Source organism: Belonocnema kinseyi, chromosome 5 (genome assembly GCF_010883055.1).
Source record: "Belonocnema kinseyi isolate 2016_QV_RU_SX_M_011 chromosome 5, B_treatae_v1, whole genome shotgun sequence".
NCBI classification, from domain to species: domain Eukaryota; kingdom Metazoa; phylum Arthropoda; class Insecta; order Hymenoptera; family Cynipidae; genus Belonocnema; species Belonocnema kinseyi.
In genome coordinates, this window is record NC_046661.1 from 108,769,777 (window position 1) to 108,786,675 (window position 16,899).

The 16,899-nt window shown below is 31.1% G+C and overlaps 1 protein-coding gene across 3 annotated transcripts in view; it reads right to left on the minus strand.

Annotated features, from left to right (window-relative positions):
• Positions 1 to 5,514: 5,514 nt before the first annotated feature.
• The window catches only part of LOC117172596 (solute carrier family 25 member 40-like), a 15,738-nt gene continuing 4,353 nt past the window's right edge, over positions 5,515 to 16,899 (minus strand). For all 3 annotated transcript variants that reach the window (XM_033360682.1, XM_033360680.1, XM_033360681.1), the window contains exons 3-8: positions 15,253 to 15,419; positions 15,019 to 15,153; positions 13,063 to 13,225; positions 12,778 to 12,974; positions 8,833 to 8,914; positions 5,515 to 5,842 (exon numbers count right to left, since the gene is read on the minus strand). In XM_033360682.1, the coding sequence (XP_033216573.1) occupies positions 5,604 to 5,842; positions 8,833 to 8,914; positions 12,778 to 12,974; positions 13,063 to 13,225; positions 15,019 to 15,153; positions 15,253 to 15,419 (983 nt within the window). In that variant the 3' untranslated portion in view covers positions 5,515 to 5,603. The remainder of the gene's footprint in view (positions 5,843 to 8,832; positions 8,915 to 12,777; positions 12,975 to 13,062; positions 13,226 to 15,018; positions 15,154 to 15,252; positions 15,420 to 16,899) is intronic.

Here is a 16,899-nt window from a genome sequence, read left to right on the forward strand (position 1 = left end):
AGATTTTAAACAATTCCTTTACATTTAGTCCTGACATCTCGTCTCGTAACCTCAAGCACACTGCTTGACTGCTTTCACTTGCATCGCAACTTTGTTGTCTGAGGTTTTCACTGCGTGGCGCTAGCATCCAGACAAAATTCTTAAAGTTACCGACGGAACACTTATTAACTACTACTAAAAGAAGATGCACTTGAAGCCGCCTTCGGCCTACGCAAATGACAGGTTTTTTATTTTTTAAAGTTTTTAACGCTGCAAGAACAAGTATTGCGATTACTCCGTTAGTTTCTCATTCAAATTTTAATGTAGAATCCGAATTTCAACCATTTAAAAGTTAATCTTGCTGTTTTTTTTATTTTTTTAAGAAGGAATCGAAAGGGGACTCAGTGGGGTCTTTGAGGGTACTGGCGCTGAGCCTATCGGTCACGTGCAGTGCCATCTCGCATAAATACCGTAATTTTGGTATTTTTCTGACAGAAAAACGGTTTGATTCTTTCTCACATGAAACGTGAAGGTGTTGATTCCATGGATGCCTGATTGGATTTAGTGGCTGTTTCCTTCCCTGGCGGACCGAAGGAACCTAATGGAGCCTCTACAAAGTACCCGTGAAGACCCCGTTGGGTCCCCATTCGGTTCCTTTTTAAAAAGAACTCGAAAAAACAGCAAAATCGACTTTTAAATGGTTTAAATTCGGATTCTACATAAAAATTCCCTATAGAAGGTCACGGAATAATCGCAATAGTTTTTTTTCAACGGTAAAAAGTTCAAAAAAATATCAGGCGTATAACGCCTATTGACTGCTACACTTCAAACGCGTCGCCTGTAAGTAGCAGTCAATGGGTTCTTTACGGGTACTTTGTAGAGGCTCCATTGGGTTCCTACGGTCCGCCAGTGTTGCACTGTCTGACCAACAATCATTGACTCGCTAGCGTGTGATCAGCTGGTTCCCGCATGGCTGTGTCAAGTAATGGGAGATCCTTGTATATTGCCTGTTCAGTGGTCGAGATTCAGAGCGATCTCGAGCTTTTGAAAGGTGAGACAGAGGCCCTAAAGATTCAATATGAGGAACTCAAAAAGAGCTTTCTCTAGCTTTGATAGAAGGGGCTGTTAAACTCCTCAAGGAGTAGATGTGCCATCTAATGAGGGATGCCTGTGCTAAGAACGTAATCGTTCATAAGCTAAAGCACTCATATCTACTCAACAGAGAACTTGCCGCGTCGGTTCGGAAAGTGTTCTTCAAGGCTAAAGTGGATTACGTGCTGGTGAAATCAGCCACCCGATTATGAAAGAACCCAGGTTCTAGGCCGGTTCTGGTTAGGTTGGGATCGCCAAGTCAGAGATCAAGTATATTTAAAAAATCTAAGTTTTTCACTACAATGGGTCTTTCGATAACGAGTGACAGGTCAAAACTGAAGAGGATACAAAGAAGGGTGCTCATGGAGACGAGGAAGAGTCTACAAGACCGTGGCTTTGAGGTCTCAATTAGGGGAAGGGACTTAGTAGCTGATGAAGAAACTCTCTCTGAGGAGGATATCCGATCCATGATGTCAGAAACTCCCATGAACTCGGCGGATACAATTCTTGAGGAGAAGAGTACCATCAAGAAGAAAAAAGGTTGGCCAGAGAGTTTGGAATTAGAATCGCCTTCAGCACTCTCATTCGAGGTTTCTAATGGTTCCACAGAGAGTATATAATGCATATCCTGTATGTGAGCGAGACGTGGCTATCGAAGCCTCCTGTTGCCCCCCCCCCCCCACCTGGATTCTCCACCATGGATTTTTCACGACCAGCGCAACACGAGTGAGTAAATTTAGCAGAGTTAACAGTGGTTTAACGGTGTTTGTAAATCGGTTTTGGATAAAGAATTAATCTGCCAAAATTTGGACTCTTTTGTCGCGCAGTTGGAGGATGTATGTTCCTCTATACCTGTAATTTTGAGTGGGGATTTTAACGTACAAATTGGGGCTCTAAATCAAGTGTTTGAGGAGGTGGTTCCGCTGGGGTTAGGTGCAAGCGCGACGAGATCTGTGTTAGATAGTGTAGTTTTTAAAAGGGGATATGCTTTAGTCAAATGTCTAGAAGCACATGGTCTTGTTTTCCTTAATGGCAGATTCAGTGGTGATTGCACGGCTAGCCTCACTCGTCTTTCCGCCGGAAGTGGGAGTATCATCGATTTCGCCGTTTGCTTTTTCCCTTCAAGAGGTTCTGAATTAGATATTTCGAAATTGTTCTAATTTCTACGCGTTTGGATAACCTTCCACTCTGCGTAGAACTGATATCTTTTGACGATGGAATGGCGAGAGGTGTTACTAAGTCAAGGGGTACGGGTGTGGCTGTTGGTGGGAAAATGTTTTGGAGGGAGTGGAGGAAGGAGCTCTTCCTTGATAGGCTGGCTTTGTCGCCTTCATACGCAGGGAAGGTAGAGTCGGTCGACACCGCGAACGAGAAGCTTATCTCTGCGATTACAGCTGCGAACTCGTGAGCGGAAATTATTGATAAAACGCATGCGAGCTTTAATGGTCAGAAGCCGTGGTATGACTGGGTGTGCTTCAATAGTAAGGCGCGAGTGAAAAAAAGTCTGAAGGCGTGTAAGAGGTCAGAGTTCGCGCAAGAAATCATCTTTAAATTTAATGCAGACAAAGCTGCCTATATTGCTCTTTTAAATTCAAAGGTCTCCTACGAGAAGCCTTTCCAGAATTCTCTTGAAGCAGCCAGAGGATCAACGGATTTCTGGAAGGCAGTTAACATTTTTAATTCTAGGTCGGCGGTCGGCAATAACATTAGGTTGCAATCATAGCAGGCATTTGCGAATGCTTTGCATCCGCCTGAAATTACTCTTGACCTTCCCTGGGCGGTGAATACGCGCCCTCTGTTAGATTATCCGATTACGAGACGCGCAATTGAAGTGGCTATCGGTAAATGTAAACCAGGGAAAGGTCCTAGTCAGAACGGGGTTCCGACGGAATTTTATAAAGTTCTTTCGGAGTTACGTATTGATTACTTGGAGTGTCTTTTTAGGAGATCCTGGAAGAATGAGGGGATATCCTCTTTTTGGGGGGATATTCTTACGTGCATGATTTACAAGAAGGGTGATAAAGAGGATACTGTCTCATATAGGGATATCGCGTTTGTAAACAGTATAGCCAAGATATGTACACGGATCCTCTTGGATAGATTGTTGGAGTGGATGAATGAGTCACAGTGTGTGCCGGAATTCCAGGCAGTATGCAGGGCTGCCGGAGGCTGTATGGATTACATCTTTGTTTTGGGTTCTTTAATCCAGATACATGTCTCCACCCCTGGGCGCAAAGTCTTTGCATGATTTTTAGATTTAAAAAGAGCCTTCCCTTCAGTATATCACGATATACTATGGAGCAAAATACTGGGTTTGGGTGTGAGCATCAAATTCATTAAAATTGTGAAGAGTCTGTACGACGTGAAGAGTCTGTACCTGGTATCCATTCGAACGTCAGAGGGCCTTACAACCCCGGTTGACGTTCATTGTGATGTTCTGCAGGGTCAGTTGCTTAGCCCGGTCTCTTTTATATTGACAATTAGTGAGCTGGAAGACTTCTTTCTGAATCGAGGCCTGAGGGGAATCTCAATTAATCATCTGCTTGAGGTTCTTCTACTGGCCTATGATGATGATATCGTGTTGCTTGCTGACCCTCGTATTGATCTCCAGTGGAAAATAAATACTCTTGCTGAATACTGTAAAATCAACCTTCTGGAGGTCAATATATCTAAGACGAGGACCATGGTCTTCCAAAAGGGTAGGAAACCTTAGATTTCGAATTTCACGTTGGATGGAAATCAGCTGTAGAAGGTTAGGGAATACAATTACCTAGTAAAGGTATTCGGGAGCTCAAGCACCTTTGCCCTGGCCTGTACCAAAAGGGTGGCTGCTGCAAATATTGCGGTGGGTTCGACGTTGCATGTCCTCGGAGAGTCTACGTCGGAATCCTGGCGCACCAGACAAATCTTATACCAGAGCCTTATTTCAAATATTCTCTTCTATGCCATAGGAATCCGGGGTCAAGATATTGTGAAGAGGTGGAGATAATTCACACCACCTTCTTTAAGAGAGTTTTGGTATTCCCTATACATACTCCTGGGTATGCACTAAGATTGGAGCTCGGGCGAGTCTCAACGACACAAATCATCTTAAAGTTTGCCCTAAACTGGTTAGAAAAGATGCTGGGTAGGGGTGAAGAAAGGCTACCTAGAATATGCTTAAAACGCCTTCAGACTATGGCAGACTCTGGTGCCGCAACCTGCAAGACCAGTTGGGTGCTGCAGGTTGCGTGGGGCGGAAAATGTATGGCCTGGTCTAGACGTGGAAAGTTTGCAGTTCAACAAAGAGATCATTTTAACCAAATTGGAGGCCTATCTTAGAAACTTAAACCTGAACAGGCTTGCGCAGACTTCTTGGCTTCAAGCGTTACCTTATCTCTGAATAGATCCAATGGGGCAACAGTACCTTGGCTGTGGGATTCCCTTTAAATTTAAGAGACTTCTTGCTCAGGCTTGTCTCATAGGTTCAGTTCGGGGTAGCATTTCCATAGGAGATCTTAGTTTTGAATCTGTGACGGGGCAGCGTTGCTCAATCTGCTACCAAGGCGTAGAGGAAAACTTATTCCACCTTTTAGCGGAATGCCCGATGTATAGAGACCTAAGATCGGATTGCTTTGGATTATAGGTAGACTTTACAGCCTCTGGTGCGTTCTGGATCACTTTGCTAAATTTATTGAACAACGCGGAATTGTGCCTTGTTGCTAGATACCTGTCTGGATTTTCGAAAGTCAGATCCTTTATGATGTATCCGTAGGTTCAAGTCAATCAATGAAGTTAGTTAGTTTATTTTGTTACTAATAATCCAATCAACCTTTTAAATTTATTTTCATACAATAAACAATGATGAGATCATGTAATAGTAATTCCATATGATGATAAAATGATTGCATTCCATAAACGATATAAAAAGGATTAGATTGATTAACATTTTTAGTGGTTTAAATTTTTCCAGTTTCAAAATTTGATGATAAAACAGAATAAAAATAAGATTTCAAAAAGTAATAAATAATAATTCTGAAAGGACAAATCAAAATGTTCCTATTATTAATATTTCACACATTTTTGTTTTATGTCACCCTTGAACTGTTTAATCCCATGCAATGCCTGTTTAATGCAATTTTCAGTCGAATATAAGTCTTTAAGGACCAAGCCTTGATCCAGTTAAATAAAAATTCTGAAAAAAACTCAGGAGCACCTTACGAGATGCGGAACATTCCACTTTGATCTAATGCACGCATCAATTTTGCGGAATACTAAGCCCATTACCTGGAAATTAGAAAAATAGTGAATGTTGCTCAGCTGCAACATTGGCCGTTCAAGGGTCATTATGCGAAAAAGAAATATCTCCTCATCCTTAACAACAATGATAAATCATTTTCTAGTTACATATCTAAAAATGTTTATTTGTCGGTATCAAGGAAAATTATATTATTATTATTATTATTATTATTATTGTTATTATTATTATTATTATTATTTACAAATATCGGTGCAATCTGCACGGAATTTTTTATAAGTATCGTCTTTTTTCACTACGTATTATCATATTTATATCTCAATATCTGAACATTTGGTTCCAGGCCTAAAACCTCGTTAGCATTTCTTGCTTGAAAAAATCGTTTTCCGTGCTCAAAAGTAGCAATCATAATTGCACAGGCAGGTGCGACTTTTACTAAACGAGGTGTCAATCCGGTAAAGAGACCACGTATACCGTTTTGCTTATATATTCTATTTATAATAGTAAACGTGCTACTTGTTCGTCCTGGTTTATCTGAAAAAATATACAAACAAATAATTTAGTTATTTATTTAACTTAGGAATTCGAATTATTTCAGGGAATTGCACAGGATTCCTCATATTTCAATGAAGTTATTTTACAGGACTCCAAAAGAGTTAAAATTCGGTTAAAATATTCCAAATACATTAAGGGTTTTAAGGAATTACAAGGGATCGAGAATATTTTCTCTCTTAAAAATATCATAATTAATAATGAAATTGTGATACATGTAAGTATAATGAAATGTTTCATTCCCAGATTCAAGTGTGAGCACCTAAAATATTTTACAATTGAAAAAAAAATTTGTAGGTCAGATTCAACGAAAAAATATTTTAGCTTTAAAGTTTTATTTTAATCCTAAATAGTTTAATATGAAATCGGTCAAATAAACATTTGTAAATTTTGTGCTATTAAAATAGTAAATTAAAATTTAATGCTTTAATTAGGTTCCAATGAACCAATTTCAAACGTTTGACTTTAAATTGATAAAATTTAAACGTTTAAATTTGCAGTTGATCAATTTGAAATATTAAATTCTTTAAATTTTTTACTTTGTTCGTTTCAACAAAAAGAGTTGACGTTCTAATAATTATTTTTTAAATTAAGTTATATTTTTAACTATTCTAATTTTATATTAGATCAAAATTTCTATACACGGTTTTGACGTTTTCAACATTTTTTAAAAGTATTTCAGTTCAAGATTTTTTATGAGTCGAATTTTCTGCCGAAAAGAGGAATTTTCAACAATTTTCAACCCAAAAAACATTAATTTTTCACCAAAAATGGAATCGTTAGATTTTCAATTAAAACAATTAATTTACAACAAAAATTAATTTTCAACCAAAGAGACAAATTTTCAAATAAAATTATGAATCTTCAAGCAAAAAGATGGATTTTTTAATAAAGTAGTTCAACCAAGTAGTTGTATTTCTAACCAAGAAAGATTTTTCAGTTAAGAAAGAAAACAAATTTTAACTAAATTGTTGAATTTTCAATCCAAGAAAATGAATTTTGTACAAACCAGCTGTATTTTCAACAGAAAGGTTCACTTTTAAGCAAATAATGAAAGCTTCTACCAAAATAGTTGAATATTCAGCCTGCAAAGACGAATTTCCAACAAAAAATAGATAACTGTTTGACAAAATTGTTGAATTGTTGAATAAACAATTAAATTTTCAAACAAACAATAAATTTTTTAATCAAAAAAGAAAAATTCTCAAACAAAATATAATAGTAGATATCTCAACCAAAAATAATTAACTACAACCAAAGATAGTTGGATTTTCAACCAAAAACCCAATTTCTAACCAAGGAAATGAGTTTTAAACTAGAAGGCGAATTTCTTACAAAACAGTTGAATTTTAAGAAAATAGGTTCATTTTCAAGCAATAGGATGAATTTCTACCCCGAATAGTTGAATTTTCAACCCACCAAAGCGAATTTTGAACAAAAAAGGACGATTTTTAAACAAAATTCTTGAATTATCAAAAAAAAAATTACATTTCTAACAAAATAATTAATATTTTAACCAAGTCATAAAATTTGAAACCAAAAAAGAATTAACTGCAACCAAAAATAGTTGAATTTTCTTATTGAAGCGGGAAAAGAGAGGAATGAGAAAAAGAATTTTCCAGTTCAAAATTTTTAAATTGGGACTAAACACTGTTAAATCATATTTAACGAGAAAAGGGGAGAGGCGGGAAGTTTCTCGAGAATAGGGGCAAAAGGACAATTTTAAAAAGGGGAAACGCAGAAGAATATGGAAGACTGTTTTCAATAGATTTACACAAAATTTTAATTGCAATGGACTTGAAAAAATTTTGCAGGATTTCAAAAATATATATTTTAAGAGATTTTTGGAGAAATTTGGAAAATAAATTAAATTAAATTTCAAAAAAATTCCAGCGGTGCCAAAGGATTAGAGGGGGATTAAACGGATTTCAAAACATTTCTACTAATTTTAAAGGATTTCAAAGATTTCCAAATATTTCCGGGTATTGAAAGGTATTCCAAATAATTTCAAGTGATTTTGCAGGATTTAAATGGATTGTAATGAATTCTAGAGAATGAAATTTCAAGGGAATCCTAGCGCTTCCAAAAACTTCAAGGGAATTTAATGAATTTCACAATATTTCAAGAATTGATTTAAATCTTTAGTGATTTTCAAGTATTTCAAATATTGCTTCGAAATCTTGGGATTCAAATTTAAGACTCTTTTATTTTTAATTATTGTTCAGAAAATGTTATTCTGCGTTAAAATCTGAATAAGAAAGTATCATAAAACAATTTTATAATTTGAAAAACTGTACGTTTTATATAGATTTTTGTACAGTAGATAATGGTTTTTTGTCATTTAGGTTATTAAAGCGATTTTACATTCGACTTTTCTTTATTGTTTATCAATTTTGGATAGCTTTTAAACGCTTTAAATATTTACAGAAAAAAAAGAAATATTAAGCCCTTTTTTAAATTGAATTCTTTTCTTTTTTACGTATTTTAAATTATTGTTTACGAAGTGTTTTTCCCCAGTGAAAACTGAGTACAAAAGTATTATAAAACAAATGAATAAATTGTAAACTGAGCGTTTAATGGTCATTTTTTTGTATAGGAGAAAATGATTTTTTGTCATTAAGGTATTAAAAAAACTAAACTACAAAAAAGAAACTTTAAAAAGCTGAAAATTTCCATGTATTTTAAAGATTTTAGAGGATTTCAACCATTTCAAGGGATTCCTGAGAATTTCTATAATTTTATGGAATTTAGGGGGGATCTAAAGGATTTTTAGAGAACTTCGTGAACTCCTTTCAATATTTTTGTATTATTTATTCCAATTCTGATTATTTTATAATCGTTTTCCATATAATAATTTTGTATATTTAATTTCTTATAACCCTGAAAAAATTATAGAAAAATTGGTGATAAGAAAAACCGTATAGTTCATTATTGGATTCACGGATTGGATTTTGTAGTTAATATTGACAAACCTGAGTAAATCTCCTTTTCGCCCATTTCAATTTGTCTATGTGTTTTCACGACGTCAAATGGAATAGTACAGAAAGCAGCAATCTGTAAAATATTAATATTTAATTTAAAATAATTCAGGGCTCGGATTGGAAAACCATTTTTTAAAAAACAGTCATTCAGCTTGAAGGATTATGAATCTGGGTTTAAAATATTTCTTTCTGAACTGTTATTCTTGTAAATTTGTATTATTTTCAAATGAGAGAAGTTTATAATTTACATTAATTTTGAACATCAGGAACATTCATTTTTAAACCTTTTAAACTTGAATTCGTTCAAAAATAAAGGCTTTAAATTTCAGACTATATAATTTGAATATAAAATGATTCATTTTTAAATAATTCAGACATCACAGCCCAAAATGTGAACGAATTATTTGAAAAACAATGAATTTAGATAAAATATTGAATTCAATATGAGACGCTTTAAATTCTTAAAAGTTCAAGTCGAAATATATTGCACTTTCAACAAAGTAGTAAAATTCTCAAACAAAAGAGTTTAATTCAATTTCCAATAATTGACTTTAAAATAAAATAATAATTTTTAAAAAAAGTTACATTTTCAACCAAATAGCTCAGAACTTTCAAACAAAAGAGACGAATTTTTGATAAAACAATTAAAGTTTTAGCCTAAGAGTTAAATTTTCAACCTAAAAAGATGAACTCTCAACAAAAAAGATCATTTTTAACGAAACAGATGAATTTTTTAGAATGCTGTTGAACTTTCAAACAAAAAAAAGTTGACTTTTTCACCTTAAAAGACGAATGTTTAACAAAACGGTTGAATTTCTTATATAATAGATTACTTTTTAACAAAATAATTGAATATTTAAATAAAAGATATTAAAGCTCAACCCAAAACAGTTGCATTTTCAACTTAACAGTTAAATTTTCAAAGCAAAAACCAACCAGTTGCATTTATAACAAACTAGACGGAATTTCATTGCAGACAGAGGAGTCTTCAGCAAAAAACTTGAATTTTTAACGAAATGTTTGATTTTTCATCCGAAAATGAATACTTTTCCACAATAAAAGATGAATTTTCAATTCATCAAGAATTTTCGATTCAAAATTGTCAATAATTCAGACTTCGCAATCCAAAATGCGAATACATTCTTTCAAGTAAAATTAATATAGACATAATATTGAATTTAATATGAAACGACTTAAATTCCCAAGATTTCAGGTCGAATTTTCAAAGTAAAATGATTAAAATTAAACCAAATCATTGAATTTTGGAGCCAAAAATTCGATTATTTAAAGACAGTTGAATCAGCCTGAAAAGGTACATTTTCTTCAGAAAGATGACTTTCAACCAAACAGATAAAAAAATTTAATTTTCAACCTAAAAAGATTAATTTTTAATCAAATGTTGCATTTACAATAGTAGAGTTATACTTGCAATAAAAGGATACGAATTTTTCACAAAATAGATGAATTATTAATCAATAGTGGAATTTGTATGCCGAAAAGATAATTTTTTTTTAAATACAGTTAAATTTTCAACCAAAAAGTTAATTTTGAGCTAAGAAAGATGAATTTTCTAATAAAAAAGAGGAATTTTTAATCGATAAGAAATAATTTTTTTAGTAAGAAATTCGGATATGCAACAAAATTTGCTACCGGAAAAGATGACGTTTTAACAGATTCATCTTTTGGTTCTAAGATTATATTTTTAGTTGAACATGAAACCATTTTGGTAGAAAAATCAACTATTTGGTTAAAAATTAAGTTTATTTGCTGAAAATTTGTGTCTTAGTTAAATTAAACTGTCTTCTTAAAAAAATATTGTTTTTTTTTGTCGAAAATCGAACTATTTTGTTGAACATTCGTCTTTTAAAAAAAAATCGTCCTTTTAGATTGATAATTCATGGTAAGTGGAAAAGTTAACTTACTTTATAAAAAGTTAAATTTTTTAGATTGAAAAGTCTACATTATATTTTTTGTTGAAAATTTATATTTTTTTGAAAATTCAAGTATTGTGATAGAAAGATAAACTTTTTGCTCAAAAATACAACCATTTAGTAGAAAATTCGTCTCTTTTGGTAGAAAATTGATAATTTTCGTTCGAATTTCATTCTTTTGGTTAAAAATTCTTGTTTCAGGGTTAAGATTCAAATATTTTTGTAGAAAATTGAACTATATGCTTCCAAATTCAACTGTTTTGTAGAGAAGTCGTCTTTTCGGATTGAAAGTCTCATTCGGTCAAAATGTAATCTTTTTAGTGAAAAATTAAACTATTTAGTTTAAGATTCATTTTTTTGGCTTGAAAATTTAAGTATTTTTGTAGAAAATTTAACTGTGTAGTTGAAAATTCATATTTATTGATGAGATTCAGCTTTTTAGTTGAAAATTAATATTTTCTCTTGAAAATTTGTCTTTTTTGGTATTAAATTAATATTTTTGGTCGTAATATTAATATCTTTGTTTGTCAAAAATTAGTCTTATTTTTTGTAATTCAACTGTTTGGTTGAAATTTTTTTTTTCGTGTTGAAAATTTCATATTTTGTGGTTGAAAATTCAACCGTTTAGTGAAAAAAATCATTTTGTTGTCTTTAAATTCAACAATTTGGTAGAATTTTGTTGTTTTTTTTTTTTTTAAGGAAAAATCTTTTTTGATTGTGAATTCAATTCTTTCGTTGAAAATTCATCTTTTTTAGTAGAGAATTAATCTTTTTGTTTGAAAATGTATCATTTTAAGTTCAAAATTCAACCATTTGGTTAAGAACTCAACTCTTGTGTTGAAAACTCATCTTTTATTGTTTAATTAAATTATTCGGTTTTAAAAATGTATGTATTTGATGGAAATTCCGTTTTTTAGTAGAAAAATTATCTTTTTGGTTGAAGATTGACCTTTTTGGTTTAAAATTGATATTTTATATTAAAAATTGGTAATTTTATTAAAATTAATCTTTTTGGTACAGAATTGATGTATTTTTAGGAAAATCCATTTTTTAAAAGTAAATTTATCTTTTTGGTTGAAGATACAACTTTTTGGTTGAAAATTAATATTTTCTATGGAAAATTGGTATTTTTGGTAGAAAATTAATATTTTCAATAGGAAATATTAATTTTCAACCGAAAAGTTTCATCATTAACCAAAAAGATCAATTTTCTTTTTAAAAAAACGGATTTTCCTAAAAATACATTAATTTTCAACCAAATAGCTATACAGCTGAATTTTTTTCTTTTATGTCTGAAAAATCTTTCTTTGTTGAAAATTCATCTTTTTTCAAAGAAAATTAACCTGTTTCGTTCAAAATTCTCCTTTTTTGGTATAAAATGAATCTTCTGGTAGAAAATCTAACTTTTGTTATGAAAAATTCGTCTTTGATATTATACCGGGTTCTATTAATTTAGTTCACATTTAAATGAAAAAAAAAAACAGGAAAGGGGGATGTTTCTTGAAAACAGAAAAAAAAGAATGATTTAAAAAGAGGAATAGGGGAAAGAATGTGAGGAATTTAACTGATTGTGCAATTAAACGATTTAAAACTTTTTAGACTTGAAAATGTCCAACTTTTAGAGTTAGCAATTTGAAAAAATGAAAACATTGAATACGGATTTACAAAATTGTTCAATGTCAAATGTTACTAATTAAAACTTTTCTCAGAATAAAGCTTTAGTGAGAAATTATTCAATTTTTATGTTCTTAATTAAAATATTACAATTTTGCATAAGCTTAATTTTTAATGTTTAAAGTTCCACTGTTACTAACATTAAAACTAAGTGTAGCAAAATTCTGTGAAGAACGAAAAAATTCGATTAGTCGCATTTTTTTCAAACGTTGGCAAAAAATCGTCTTTTTCAAAGAAAATAAGAAAAAAAAGGCGAAATAGTCGCTCCATCCAAGTCCTGAAGATTTCCTAGTATAATTGGCAAAACGTGAAGAAGAAAAAAATTACTTACAGAGCCAGCTACAGCGCCTCCTATAAGGTTAAATGTAAAAGTGTGCTGTACGTTTCGGAAAATCTTTTTCAACGATTCATAATTGAACCAGTAGATTGCACTAAAAGGTACGTCACGAAGTAGCGTGGAGCTGAGACCCATCCACAATCCAGAAAATCCGCTATATTTTATAACCGTCTTCAGGGCTTGTCTTATTTCTAAAATTAATGTCAGATACAACAATTAGATGGCACAAAAAACTATGATCTTGATAAAATGATAGAAAGCAGGAATTAGAAAACGAACCGGCATAACTCAATTTTTGGGACTGCATTTTCGTTCTGATCAGTTCCAAAGGACTCACTAATGTCGCTGCCCCAATGCGTGCTGTCCCACCAGCTACTACCGGAATCCAGAAAGGCTGTTCTTTCCTGAGGGAGTCTTGGACAAATCTTCTATTGTAGTTGTCCTTTAAATCATGCAGAATAAATAATAAATAACTATTTCTTAATTTCATAAAAAAGGTAGTCACAGGCCTCGGACTAACTTCAAAGATAACATTTTTTTTAAGCAAAATTTTCAGTTTCCCAACCTAATATTTTTAAAGTATTAAAAATAATCTTCAATGTATATTTATCGCAGACGTCACAGTATTTTCCTAAATTTTCGTCGAATTAATAGGATCCAATAAGAAAATCCAAACATTTTTTGTTGAAAGTTCAGTCTTTTAGGATGATACGTATACTATTACATTTTTGGTACAAACTCGTATTATTTGGTTCATACTGGAATTATTTTTCTAAATATTCAACAATTTAGTTAGAAAGTTATACTTTTATGAAAATTAAGCCGTCTTCTTGAAAATTCAACAGCTTGATTGAAATTTTTTGTCTTTCTTGACTAACAAAATTTTTGTTATTGTGAAAATTCAATACTTTCTGTAGGAATATCACCTTTTTGGTTGAAAATGCAACTGTCTGGTTAAAAATTATTCTATCTCAGTTGAAAATTAACTTCTTTTAAATTCAACTGTATTGTAGAAAACTCGTATTTATGGCTCTAAAATTCAAGCATTTGGTAAAAAAATTATTCCTTTTTAGTAGAAAATCAATTTCTTTGTTTTAGTAGAAGATTCAAGCCTTTTGCTGAATATTCGTTTCTGTTGTTTAAAGGCCGTTGTTTTTTATTTTAAATTAGTGTATTTTTTAAATATCAACTATTACATTTTTCATTGAAAATTAACCTTTTTTGGTTGAAAAATCAAAAATTTTATCAAAGTCATCTTTTTGGTCGAAATTGGCTTAAAATTTTATTATTTGGTTCAAAGTGGAATTACTTTGTTCAAAATTCAACAATATTGGCAGAAAGTCTACTTTTTGGTTGAAAATTCGTCTTTTTAGATTTAAAATGTAACAATTTGATTGGATTTTTTTTTCCTTGACTAAAATTTGTTTGTTTGTTAAAAATTAATTTTTGATTCGAAAATTCATCTTTTCCAACAGAAATGTCACTTTTTTAAAAATTAATATGTTCCGTTTAAAATTTTTTTTTTTAATTTAACTATTTTGTAGAAAATTCATACTTTTGGCTCTAAAATTCAAGAACTTAACAGAAAAATTACATATTTTGTACAAAATTTGTATTTTTTGGTAGAAATAAATTTTTTTCGTTAAAAATGTCACTTTTATTTTTTACAGTCGAAAATTCATCACATCAATTGTTCTAATTATTAACTTGCATATTTATGAATTTGTTGAAAATAAGTCATTTTGGTATAAAATTAATCTTGATAATTGAAAATTGAACAATTTATACAAGATTCAACGATTTGGTAAAAATAAAAATGTTTTGCATAAAATTCGTTTATTATTAGAAATTCTCTCGAATGCTAATTTTACTGTTCCATTTTTTGCTTTGAATTGATTTTTTTCTTTTGCTTCAAAATTCAGATATTTAGTTAAAAAAGATTTTGAAATGATAAAAATATAAACTAAAAATTGATCAAATAAAATTTGGAATAATATCACATCCATTGTTAAAAATATTTAGTTGTAATAATGTAATTGGTTGAAAATTCACCTTTTTTGTAACTATCGTATTTCAGGTAAGACCGCGGGTAATATATTACGGGCCATTGTACATATTGTTCCAGACAATTAGCGAAACAGTAGAAAAATAGTGTAATTACTAAAAAAAAAAGTGTCAAATAGTGTCAATAGTGCGGTGAGTCCGAAGCCTATGACAATAGTAAAATGTGTATACCTTTAAAAATAATCTTAATTGTTCATAGGAGACAAAATAAACTATCGTGGCTGGAATTGCTAAGACTAAGGTGGGGCTCAAACCACTCCAAAGGGAAAGGATACCTTCTCTCTTTCCAATTTTCACTAATGCGTCCTGTAATATTAAAATTAAATTGAAGTACACAAATATAAAAATAAAAATCGTATATAATTTGAAAAAGAAAAAAAAATGTAGTTTGAGACAATTATTTACCACAGTCCCATTAAATTTTCCATTTGTTCTCAACCATTCTGGTCCTCGGCCATTCCCACAAGAACACAAGTGATCCATTAAGCCATTGCAATAGAGAAAGCATTTATTTGAAAGCATAGCTTTCTGTTGCGCTTGTAAACGAATTTTCACGACATCGAGTGGCGTCACTGAAATATGGTTTTGGAAACTGATGCTAATAAGACCTTGATTAATGTAACGATAAAGTTACATTTAGAAAAATTAAAGCCATGCAAAGTGGGCTTTTGAAGCAGGGTGGCTGAAAAACTTCATTTTCAAAATTCCCTGATATTTCCCTGGGTAATTTTTTATTTTCCCTGCCCATCAATGATTAGAGAACAGATTTATAATATTTCAGTAAAATTAGATTAATATAGAGGAACATTAGAGAAATGAGACAAATTCGATCAAGCAAAAGAATCAGATGAAATGCCTGAGAATTCAAGGTAAGTTTAAAATACTGCGGGAATAATTTAAATAAAAAAAAAAACTTTTAAAAACCCATTGAATAGAGTGAGATCAACATCAAATCAAATCTGATTATATTTCTGAAACCCTACAAAATTGATTAAAATGCCTTAATATCTTTTAAAGTCACGAAAATGTTCGAAAATCTTATAAAATCCCTTGGGAGCTTTTCAAATATCTTGAAATCTTATACGTGTTGTAAAATCGTTCTATGTCATACGGAATTCTAGGAAAATTTTTACAAATGCATACACTTTTTTAAATCGCTTAAAATCCTTAGAAACCCTTTCAAAGTTGGTTTAATCTATGGAAAATGCAGTACAATCTTTTAAAATATCCTAAAATATTTCAGATCTTCTGGCATCTGTTGAAACCCGTTAAATGCTCAACAATTTTCTAAATACTTTTAAATCATTTCAAATTATTAGTATATATTAGAAATCCATTAAAATGGCCTAATATATTTCGAATACTTCGAAACCTTTTGAAATCCCTTGAAACTTTTTAAAGCTCTTAAAAATGTCTTGAAATTTTTCTAAATACCATAAAATCGTTGAACTCGAATTCCTTCAAATTATTAAAACATATTAGAAATTCATTGAAATCTTTTAGAATACCATAGAATATTTCAAATCCTTTGAAATCTTATGTCATTCCTTGAATCTTTTAAAATCTCTTGAAAATTCCGTGGGATTTAAAAAAATACTCTAAAACTTTTTTCATTCTTTAAAATCATTGGAATATCATTGAAATATTTTTAAATCTTTGAAACTCCTTGATTCTTGTGAATAAAGTCTTTGAAATCCACTAATATATTACAATAAATAAGATATTATACAGAATCTAGTATTTCCTAAAATTCTGGAAAATTTATTAAAATATCTTTAAAGCTTTTAAGATCTCTCAAAAATTTTAAAATCCGTATTTTAATAACTTATAATTTCTTTAAGGGCATGTGACACAGCTAAATACCTATATTACCGACCTCACTTTTTCAGTTCACTGAATGTTTTTTTAACTTAAGAATTTTTTTTATAAATAAAATATCGAGCTGAAACCTTGGAAAATGTATTAGAGTACAATAAAGTACGTTTAGGTACTGCATTTTGGTAGGAACTTCACTGAAAATTATTTTATCTTTTTTCTGAACCTCGACATTTT